General features: G+C 40.6%; 1 protein-coding gene across 1 annotated transcript; it reads right to left on the bottom strand.

The window, feature by feature from the left end:
• Nucleotides 1-382: 382 nt before the first annotated feature.
• LOC147615214 (uncharacterized) lies at nt 383-4,056 on the bottom strand. Its single transcript, XM_086779242.1, has 8 exons — nt 3,348-4,056; nt 2,667-2,843; nt 2,396-2,545; nt 1,953-2,054; nt 1,778-1,848; nt 1,350-1,417; nt 692-1,265; nt 383-599 (listed from the first exon to the last, which is right to left on the bottom strand). The coding sequence occupies exons 1-7, from the start codon at nt 3,621-3,623 to the stop codon at nt 1,033-1,035; spliced, it is 1,077 nt and encodes a 358-aa protein (XP_086635368.1). The 5' UTR covers nt 3,624-4,056; the 3' UTR covers nt 383-599; nt 692-1,032.
• Nucleotides 4,057-11,515: the final 7,459 nt, after the last annotated feature.

Below are 11,515 nucleotides of genomic sequence, written 5' to 3' on the forward strand. Positions count from 1 at the left end.
GTACTTGTCAATTGTGAGCCATCTTTGTGATGATCTTTTTAACAGTTGACCTAACTTGTCCGCTAGTGCAAAGAGAGAGAGAGAGAGAGATTGGAAGAAAATCAAATTTTGCACGTGAACGGAATCCCACCAAAGTACTTGTCAATTGCGAGCCAGGTGATGATCTTTTAACAGTTGACCTACCTTGTCTGCCAGCGCAGAGAGAGAGAGAGAGAGAGAGAGAGAAGTGGAGGATGGGTTCAAACACAATATTACTACCAAGGAAGAAAACTGGATGAACAAGGCAGGGCCACCTTTCCCAAGATTGTTACAGGAGAAGTTACTCCTGTGACAACACAATGAAGCTAAACACACAAATACACTATAAAGACATTAAATTAATCTTGTAGGTGCAAATTCAAAAAATATATTGGCATCTCACATCATTCTAACATCCACCATACAGCTTTGGATGCAAGACTAGTCGACCTTCACTTCCTTTTTTAAGGTCAACCTTTCCCTTCTTTTTTCAAGGGGTTTTCCAGCACAAATTAATTAGTCCGTCACTTGTAATCAACAGGTCACCCGCAACTCTTGCAATAATATTCTAACTGCTACACCTACACATTACAATGCAATTAATTAAGCAAATACATACTCTAAAGCAAATAAAAATGCCAGACGCTTTCAAAAATTCATATGATTAGTATACCTCGAAGTATCAGTTGGCATATGAAAAGTGATACATTAGTCTATATCAGACTAAATATATCTTGACATAGCATGTCTCTGGTAAGTAATACATTCTTCAGTTGTCTATAGTAGAAATGTTCCCGATAGCACTTCAGAAGCAGGAAAACTCTCAGCAGCTTTCAAGTTTGTAGCTGTCTTGCTGGATCATAACTCTCCTAACAATGTGATGTAAACGGTCACAAATTGGAATGTGGCAGCATGTGGACACCCTCGAGCTGCCGTAATTATCAATGTAAATGGGGTTTCGTACACCTAGGTTTGGCATCATGTTACAAGAAGGCTACATACAGCTACTGGAGACTACAAAAATGTATTCAGACGACTCTTCATAAACTCGTAGGTCATGAACACAATCCCTACACTGGGAATTACTTTAAGGTATTCAGGTAATATGCCTCTGTATAACCCCTTCCACCCCTCTGTTTTGCCGATATGCATAAAGGTGCCAAACACTCCTGTTTTGTAAACAGGAGCTGTTCCTGCTGCTCCCTCTAATTGCATTCTCCTCCTCACCAAATCCAATGGGAAAGTGGCTGCATTAATAAACTTAGAACCATCAACCAACCAGCTCAAAGAGATATCAGAGAAAATGTAGGGTTCAGGTATCAATATATTACCTGTAGATGAGGCGATCCCAGCAACGCTTCCAAAAGCTAAGCTTGACCAAGCTCCAGGAGGCTCCGATCTGTGTGAATTTACAAGAAAAGCCTTCAGAAAACAAGGTAAGCGAAAAGGTAGAAGCAAACCACCCCCCCCCCCCCCCTCTCCCTCCGCCCAAAAAAAAACCAAAAAAAGTCCAACAGTGAGGGCTTGTGACTCAGGGAAGGGAGGTCCCGAGTTCAAATCCCCTTACATCCCCATTGGTATTGTGGTCGCATTGCAGCCAAAAATTGTAACAACTTCTGCGGCAGTTTTTTTCCTTTTGTGTGTGTGTGTGTGTGTGTGTGTGTGTGTGTGTGTGTTTTGGGGGGGGGGGAAGGCATCCTAAAAAAGGGGATCAAAAAGACAAGAAACACAGGAGGGCAGGATGATGTTGTGTATTCACCTTTTCTCAGCACAAGCGGACTTGAGAGTTTCATACACACAAAAATTGATTGCAATGTTCGGACCCACACCCTGCAAGGAGAAATACTATTACTAAACCATAAACAAGCTCACAATATCTGCCACTGAGACTAAGTCAGACTCAGCTGTGCACTCCATTGCAAATTCCAACTTACGAGTAATGTTGCCCCCATGCCTTTGTACAGACCCCTTAGACCTTCGTCCCGAGAAATTGTGTGAAGGGCATGAGCTATACCCTTGTAATACTTCTCATTCCTCTGCAGCACACACAGCCAAATGTATATCAGAAACATAAAACAGATCCTGAACAACCCCATCGCCATACGAACATCCTTATAGCTGTTAAGCTATATCTGCTATACGTGAACCACCACACTAGCATGTGCAAGTACATGCCCTGCATGGGTGCATTAGGAATGGATACATGCACAGGTGGTATGAGTATGCATGTGTTAAAATTTATTGAGCAGCCAACAACATAACTGCAACATACAGCAATTAGAAATGAATTCCAAGTATTACATAACCGAGACATGATCCACAGACAAAAGAATGCCATTTAAATAATGAACCATTCCACGTACATGTAAATGCTCACCTGCGCTGCTAGACGTGTTCGAACAAGGTCCAGAGGGTATGTCAAGGATGCAGCTGTTATTCCAGCTGCCCCTCCTGCTATTAGCCTAGTGCCCATTCCAACACCTAGGCTTCCTTGCTTGCCATCCATGCCAATCATATACAAAAGAGACTGCCCACCACATACAAAGCTAGCACGGTTAGAGTCAAGTTGAATGGATGGCTTAGAAATCACTCTTCAGCTGTAACCCCTGTAAATTGTTTGCAATTATGGCTTGACATAAAATCCTTACCGTTTTATATTGTTCATATGCATAGAAGCTGATAGAGGAGTAGGGCAAGCGATGGACAATAGTGACTCCATTACCCTTCCAGAAAGCTTTGAAGCCTTCTTCTACAGCAATTCTATATGCCTCATGTGTGATACTTGGCCGACTCAAAGTACCAGCCTTTGACTGCATGCCTTCAACCTGAAACCATTCAACCCAAACAATATCAGTGATGATTGCTAGTTTGTCATGACAAACGTCAAAAGAAATATAACTAGAAGTACAAACAATCACACTGCCTCTTAGTGGATAAGAAACTTCCGAGTAAAAAACATCTAGCAAACCACCAGGTCAGTAACATCTTTAATCTCTATTGGGATCTCTTGATGCCCTCCCTTACCACCTCCTCTTCCATTCCCATCCAACGTGCACACACACACACAACATAAGATGAAGAGCATGTGTGTGGATGGGATGAAAAGGACGATGATATGCATCTGTGCACATAAGCGCGTGCACACCGCCACCTCCATAACCATATAGATATCCATACAAATGCCCATCAGTACATACATTCGCCGTGTATACTATTCACATATGTTCATCTCAATCATGAAAAATTCAGGATTTTTCTGCATGGCTACACATGAAACGAAACTTGTTTCTTTCAAAGAGTAGCGAAGTGTGGCAGGAAGAGGGAAAAACCTGAAAAAGAATGGTGAGCCGAGCAAGAGGGGCAGTGCAGGTTTTGCTAACAGCACCTGCGATGCCACCAGCGATGAGCTGCGAGGCATTGCCGATGTGGGAGTGCTGCACGAAATCCTTCACCCCTTGCTCCATACTCTTCTTCCCCACGGCATCTGTGGTAGACAAGGTTTCGTTGCCGACAGCCCTCTGGCATATCCCACCACAAAACACTCCGCCGATAGGACAAGCAGACCCTGCATGCAGCCCTCCCTCAGTTGCGGCGTCTGTCTGCATTGTTAAATCCTTCTCTGATGCTTTCAACAGATCGAAAGAAGAGCTCTTTTCTGCAACCCTAGATTCTTCAAAGCTTACGCTTCTGCAAACCCGGATTCGAAACCCTAATCTGTAGATAACAAGGCCTAACTCAAGGCCCGTCTTCAAAACTCTAGCTTCTGACAACCCTAATCTGCTTTCTTTTTGGTTCCTTAGATCAGGTTCAACTGACAAAGCCTGCGTAATACGACGTTGGATTGTCCATGGCTGCCATTGCCATTTATAGGAAGTCCATGGTGTTTTCTAATCGAAAACCTTAACCGACAAGAGCCGGGAAAAAATGCCAGTCGGGTCGTTCCAAAAGAAATCACGAAAATCAAAGATGCTTACTTGGCTATGGCGGAGGCATGATCAGAACCCTCGGGAAAAGACGGAAATATATGTGTAGAATATGGTTTGTCAAAAAGAAATCCTTCTAATTACTGGAGTTTCTTCTTAATCAAGTCAGGTGGTTTCAGACTAGGGCGCTCAACCCTCGTCCGCCCAAATGAGGGCAACAAGGTAGATCGATGCCATTCATGCAAGCTGATACAATTCAAGCCGAAACCTATCAACATTGTCATGCGGATTTCCAACAGCATGACGGCCCCCATCTCTATATTATCTTAAGGAAGAGTTTCACAAAGCTACCACGTGGCAAGAATTTGGAGGTTCGGGAAAGGGAGGAGGACGTTTGGGTAGAATTTGAATTTGGAGTCTCAAAAGACGTGCGAAGCACGAGTTGCCCACTAGTAACTATGATATGTGGAATTGGTCCTCCTTGTCTGTCGTTCGAGTTGGCTATCGCAGCTCCCCGTTTTCCACAAGAGAACTGCCCTCCCAGAGGGTGATCCCTAATACTTCTTGTAAGCTTCTTCTAATCTATGTTGCACAATGTCACTTCTTGTAAGCTTCTTCTAATCTATGTTGCACAAGGTTGGGCTGACGTAAACCTTAATGGTGTCATGCATGAAATGAAGCTAGACTCTCACGGTCTAAAAGAGACCTTGAGGTTGGTATAGCATTAAAGTGACATTATTGGGCAACATGATCCTTGTGGCGAAGTTTTCTCCATCACTTAGATCAGGTGAAAAAACATGCAAGGCTCATGAAAAGGATGGATCATAGCACCATGTGCGAACTTGGAATCTCTAAAGCATGGTGGCGCATTCATGAATTGCCATAAGTTGATGCTCTATAATTGAGATCCAGGATTGAGAATAAAGTATGGAAAGAGGGTCTATTCTATAGTCTTTGCCTCAAATTGACAATAAAATTGTAGCTAACAATATATGAAAAGCAAGTATTGAAAAATCTACTCTTTTCACCAAAAAAGACAAATATTGAATAAGATAATATAGATAACAACTTTTTTGTTGGTGATCAAAGCTACTTGTGTTCCCAAATAGTAGACTATATGATTCTCTCTCTCTCTCTCTCTCTCTCTCTCTCTCTCTCTCTCTCTCTCTCTAGTTTGTGCTCAATCGTAATATTGTAGGGTAGAAGGGCTCATTAAAAAATACGCGCTAGAATGAAGATGACTCCACCTCCACCTTTATTGCATTGATGGTACAAAAGTGGATTACCTAAACTCTAGTAATATGACAAAAAAGCTATGGTGTCTCAATCCGATTGGTGGCAAAAAAAAAAACCCATAAAAAACCCACTACCCCATAATGTCACACAAAAAGAAGGGAATATGATTTTAGCAAAGGGTGGCCGATTTTTAGTCTCTTAGAAACTCACATTCCATGAAAAAAAAAAGGATAACCAAAAAGCAAGGCCCATTGAAATTTTCATAGATGTCCGCCGCTCTACCCTAGTCATTGCAAGGGACTTATCCCCCCCCATCAATCATTAATGTCATGATGCCCTTTTGTAGCCATTGTTATGATTTACATGGAATTTTATGGTGAGCTAGGCTATTTCCTATGGTCAATGTTATGATCTACATGGAATTTTATGGTGAGCTAGGCTCTTTCCCATGGTCAATGTCATGTGGCTATAATGAAGTGGATTATTGTAGCCATTATATGGTAGTGATATGTGGACATAGGCCAATAATGGGTTGAGGCACTTGTTCCCTCCTTAGAAGGTTTCCCCCCCTGAGCATGTGTACACACTCTTATGAGTGTGCGTAAGTTTGTGCTCGATCGTAATCTTGTAGGGTAGAGGGGCCCATTAAAAAATACACACTAGAATGAAGATGACTCAACCTCCACCTTTATTGCATTGATGGTACAAAAGTGGATTAACTAAACTCTAGTAATAGAACAAAAAAGCTATGGTGTCTCAATCCGATTGGCTAAAAAATCGGCCATAATATTGGCCCTTTGCCAAAATCATACTCCCTTCCTTTTGTGTCATTATGGGGGTAGTGGGTTTTTTATGGGTTTTTTCACATTCCATGAAAAAAAAAGGATAACCAAAAAGCAAGGCCCATTGAAATTTTCATAGATGTCCTTAAATATGCCCCTCTACCCTACTCATTGCAATGGACTTATCCCCCACATCAATTATTAATGTCATGATGCCCTTTATAGCCATTGTTACGATCTACATGGAATTTCATATGAGCTAGGCTCTTTCCCATGGTCAATGTCATGTGGCTATAATGAAGTGGTCAATGTCATGTGGCTACAATGAAGTGAACTATTGTAGCCATTATATGGTAGTGATGTGTGGACATAGGCTAATAATGGGTCGGGAAACTTGTTCTCTCCTTAGGAGGTTTCCCCCCCCTCCCCGAGCATGTGTACACGCTCATGAGTGTGTGTAAGTGACCTTATTATGACACTTCACTTGTACTTCACTCATTCTCATCTTGTCACTTCACTTGTAAGTGGCTTTATCATGTCACTTCACTTGTAAGTGACCTCATCATGTTAATTCACTTGTACTTCACTTATTCTCATCAATCTATGTCCTTCTCTCTATCTCTGCTTCTTGTTGCATCTCTGTGTGTGTTGCTACCTTTATCTCCACTCCAACAATTGGTGTCAGAGTAGGTTCTCTTGGTCCTCACCCCCTCATTATCTCCTCCTTAAGTTGCTCTTCTGATCGTCTCAGATTGAGCTATCCTCTTACGTGGAGAAGGTATACCCTTTAATGTTATGTTAAATATATTAAAAAAGTTATGCCTTTTGGGCCGTTTCAATTGTGTCTCCTAGTGGTCAAATTCAGGTGTACAATTTATGATTAGAGTGATGGAGACATTGTGTCTACATGTAACATTGACACCCTTTGTACCAGATCGAGGAGGGAGTAGTTTCATGTATGTACAATTGAAACATGCATAAAACATCAATGTATAGTGGCAAAATGTTATGGTTGAGAGGAAGAATAGATCTCTCAGGGAGATGGCATGTTACATGGTTAAAGGCTAGGTATTTGCCTCATGTTTTTTGGTTGGAGGCAATTATGTGTGCCTCTTATGTGCTATAGAGATACCCCATTAAGTCCTTGTAGACAATTATCCCTTACGAAGCTTGGAATGTAGGAAGCCCTCTGTGACTACTCATTTGTGTGTTTTTGGGTGTCTTGCTTATGCTCTTGTCCTTGAGCAACAACACAATAAGCTAGATGATAAGGCGGTATAATGTATTTTCATGGGATATATCTCAGAAAGCAAAGGTATAGACTCTACCCATAAGGCGAAATTTGGTAAGTAGGGATGTTGTCTTTGTTGAGAAATAAGTTCATCCCATGTTTTTATGCAAAAACCAGCAAATTGTATGCTCACCGGACATCTTTGATGCACTCCTATCTTTGCACGATGCGAGCATAAAAACCATATGTGGAGAAAATAAATGATCAACAAGGTGCTGTAAATTAGGTAGCCAAGTGTATGCCAAAATGGTTGGTGTAAACATTACAGGATAACAGATTAGCTACTCAATTTCCTAACACGACACGTACAGGTTCTCATCATGCAACTTATTTTTTTATGGATCATACACTTATTGTAAGTATATGAACCTGTTTCCTTTAAGGAAGCACGAAAAAAATGATCATTAGATACAGGCGCAATATGAGACTCAATCCTCAAAATGACATTTGGTATTTGGCAAATTTGCCTTATAGTAAAAAGCCCATTAGTGGAAACGGTGGGTTTATTAGCGTAACCGTAAAGTTGATGGTAGCGTTATGATTGATACAAGACAAGACTTGCTACAAAGGGTTATGCTCAAGAGAAGGGCATAGATTATGATGAGACCTTTGCCCCCACGTCACATATGACTATGATCATGTGTATTATTACATTAGCATTTGCATCATAGTTGGAATGTACATCAATTGGATATTAATACTATATTCTTGAATATGTATTCTCTATGTATATAGGCCTAATATGCATACGTAGAACATATGTATTCTCTATGCATGCATATATATTAGAGCAATGCACTAGGGTATTGGACCAAAACAAAGAGTATAGGCAATTTACTAGGGTATTGGACCAAAACAAAGAGTGTAGGCAATGCATATGCATAGAAGCCTCTTATGTATTACAACGTAAAATAGGCACAAATACATACACCAATCATACACTAGCTTAATATTTAACTCAGTTTCACCTGCAACACCAATAACACTAGCATGGCCCCAAATTCAAATATCAATATTACATTGAGTCTTGTTAATATTCAGTGGTCTCACCCATTGTACCAACTTGTGAGCATAGTATAATGGTCACCCACACAATACCAACTTGAAAGATTAATGTTCTAAAAGTTTCTTTCAATGTGAAAGGACATAATAAGTAACATATACTCATAAGTGGCCGGCCATGAGACATGTGCATCATTTTATATTCACACCATAAGTAGCGGTGTTTGGAGTCTCAATAGTACATGATCTATCATGTATTTTCTTCCATGTCTAGAGATTATATACTAGACACTATGACTGTTTAAGTTTATGTTTCCTAGACTTCTAGATTAGGCCTTCAACACTTGTTGAGAACTAATAATATTATAACATTTATTTTTATCAAAGCTAAAGGTCACTTACTATGGTCAATCCATGTTTGTGCTTGAAAAGGTCATTTATGTGTAGCATCTCATGGAGTTTTTAGTGTGTTTCTAGTTATCATTTATGATCTCTCCCTCTTCATAGTAAGGATATTATTATTTATTTACTGTTAGAATTAGGTTAGGGTTGCAACAATGCATACACACAAGATAGAGAAGCTTGAGAGCATACAAACTCACTAGATTAGAACAAATGTTTGCTAGATACAAAAGATAAGTACATACCCCAAAATGAGTAGATAAGAGGGCGTACATATGCACGGGGGGAAAAACCTCCTAGTGAGGGAAAAGTGTCCCAACGGTCCTAAGTGTGTTCACACACATCACTACCATATAATGCTACAAATTCCCCCTGGAGTGATGATGTGAACATGTACAGGGTATGGCCAATCAATCCTGAAAAGGCAGTAAGCCCAAAGTGCAGGTACATAGACCAAGCTGATCTCTGCTCTACAGAGAGTCTTTCCTTGACATAGTGGTAATGCACCTCAATGTGCTTAGTGCAAGCATGAAACACTGGGTTCCTCGCAAGTGCTAATGCACTCTAGCTGTCAGTGAACATTGTAGTGCTAGACGACTATCCAACACCCAAATCAGCCATAAGACGTCTAAGCCACACACACTCAACTATAGCTGTAAAAGTTGCCCTATACTCAGCTTCATTGTAGCTTCTTACTGAGCCATGATATATCTGAATCACCAAGGCAGCGAAAGCAAAACCCACTACTAGTGGACACTCGTGTGTTATAACATCCAGCCCAATCTGAATCACTAAAAGCATGTAGCTGTGACTTAACCCCCTTTGGATAAAATAATATAAAATACTGAGTGCCATGTGAATAACGGAAAACCCGCTTAACAACCTGCCAATGCTTTGTACACTTAGGCTATGCATAAATCTACTCAACTGTGAGACCGCATATTATATATATAGCCTCGTATTGCACACATAAAGAAGGGATCCAATAGCCTGCTGATACAAACTAGCATCAAAAGAGTCTCTTTCATCTTGAAGACTGAGTCAAGTACTTGTCTCCATAGGTGTAGCCATAGGTTTATAGTCTTCAAGATTAAACCTCTTCAATAGCTTTTGTATATATTTAAACTGTAGCATAACAATGCCATCATTATGCTACATAAACTAAATCCCCAAATAGTAATGCAAGGGTCCCAAATCTGACATCTCAAACGATGACTGCAAATCGGCCTTAAAGACTGAAATATGATCTATATCGGGTCTCGTTGAGCAGCATGTCATCAATGTATAGAACGATGACAAAAAATGTGTCCTTACTCTTCTTCACATCATAGAGGGTACTCTTTGTTGGACTGTTGCAAAAATCATTTGCAACCAAGTATGCATGAATCTTCTCATACCATGCTCCAGGAGCCTGCTTAAGGCCATAAAGAGTCTTTTTCAACCTGCACACTTTAGACTCTTCTCCTTTCACATCAAAACTAGGAGGCTACGATACATACACCTCCTCATGTAAATCACCATTCAATAATGCAATCTTAATGCCCAATTGATGAACATTCCACCCATGATGTGCTGCCAAATCAATGAGACACCTAATGATGGTAGTCATACGAGATGTGGGCGCAAAGGTCTTATCATAATCAATGTCCTTTTACTGGGCATATCCCTTTGCACAAGTTTGGCCTTGTAGCGATCAATGCTACCATCTGCTTTGCATTTTAACTTGTAAACCCACTTAGTACCAATGGCCTTCTTGCCCCATGAGGTAGATCTGTCAAATACTAGGTGTCATTCTTGAGTATAGAGTTATACTCATCAATGATCATCATCTTGTGCTTCCTCAAAGGAAAAAGGTTCCTCCTCATTAAATAAAGTAGAAATGAGAACATGATCCACATGAGAATAATCTGCATGATGAGAACTTGCACGAGTTCTTCTAGGTAAAGGAGCTGCCAACTTGCTATCCCTCAATGTCTGCACAAGCCATTTTGGCATACACCTAGATTCTTCTATGGATGCTCTCTCCTCATCCACTATATCCTCAATAATTGCCTCATCAAAAGGTTGATTTGCAGGCTGATTTTGAACCTGCAAAGGCTGAATTTCAGCACTTGGTTGAACATTCAATTGCTCTACATATGGCTCCCCTCCATTAAACAATGGTAGGAGCGAATCAAACATGTCATGTAAGCATACATTCTGTTGTTTTTTGCATGAAAGCATGGGCTGAACTGAGTTTTCGACAAAAACAACATCTTTACTTACCAAAATCTGTTTTGAGGCCGGATGGTAGAGTCTATATCCCTTGCTTTGAGGCCGGATGGTAGAGTCTATATCCCTTGCTTTCTGAACTGTATCCCACAAATATGCATTTAACTGCTTTATCATCAAGCTTACTACATTGTTGCTCAAGCACAAGAGTATAAGCAAGATAACCAAAAACAAGCAAATGAGCCACAGAAAGCTTCCTGCCATGCCAAGCTTTATAAGGAGTTTTAGACTGCAAGGCCTTGATAGGGCATTTGTTCAACACATAGTTTGCGCACATACTTGCCTCTAACCAAAAACCATGAGATAAATCTTGGGCTTTCACCATACATCATGCCATCTCCATGAGAGACCTGTTCTTCCCCTCAGCCACACCATTTTGCTTAGGTGTGTATGGCACTGTACATTGATGCCTTATGTCTTTTTTAGCCATAAATGCATGAAATTCCTTGGATATATACTCCCCCCCTCGATCTGAACGAAGGGTGCCAACTTTACATTCACATGCATTTTCAGCCATGGATACAAAGTGCCTAAAGCACATAAAAACCTCTAACTTCTGTTTTAATGGATACACCCAGCTATATTTGGAG

This window comes from Cibotium barometz, chromosome 40 (assembly GCF_041138505.1).
Source record: "Cibotium barometz isolate CiBa-2024 chromosome 40, ASM4113850v1, whole genome shotgun sequence".
Taxonomy (NCBI): domain Eukaryota; kingdom Viridiplantae; phylum Streptophyta; class Polypodiopsida; order Cyatheales; family Cibotiaceae; genus Cibotium; species Cibotium barometz.

Coding starts and splice junctions, on each gene's coding strand:
- LOC147615214 (XM_086779242.1), bottom strand. CDS start 3,623: ATGCAGACAGACGCCGCAACTGAGGGAGGGCTGCATGCAGGGTCTGCT. Junction 2,546..2,666: donor CATATGAACAATATAAAACG/GTAAGGATTTTA, acceptor TGTGGTGGGCAG/TCTCTTTTGTATATGATTGG. Junction 2,055..2,395: donor GAACACGTCTAGCAGCGCAG/GTGAGCATTTAC, acceptor TGTGTGCTGCAG/AGGAATGAGAAGTATTACAA.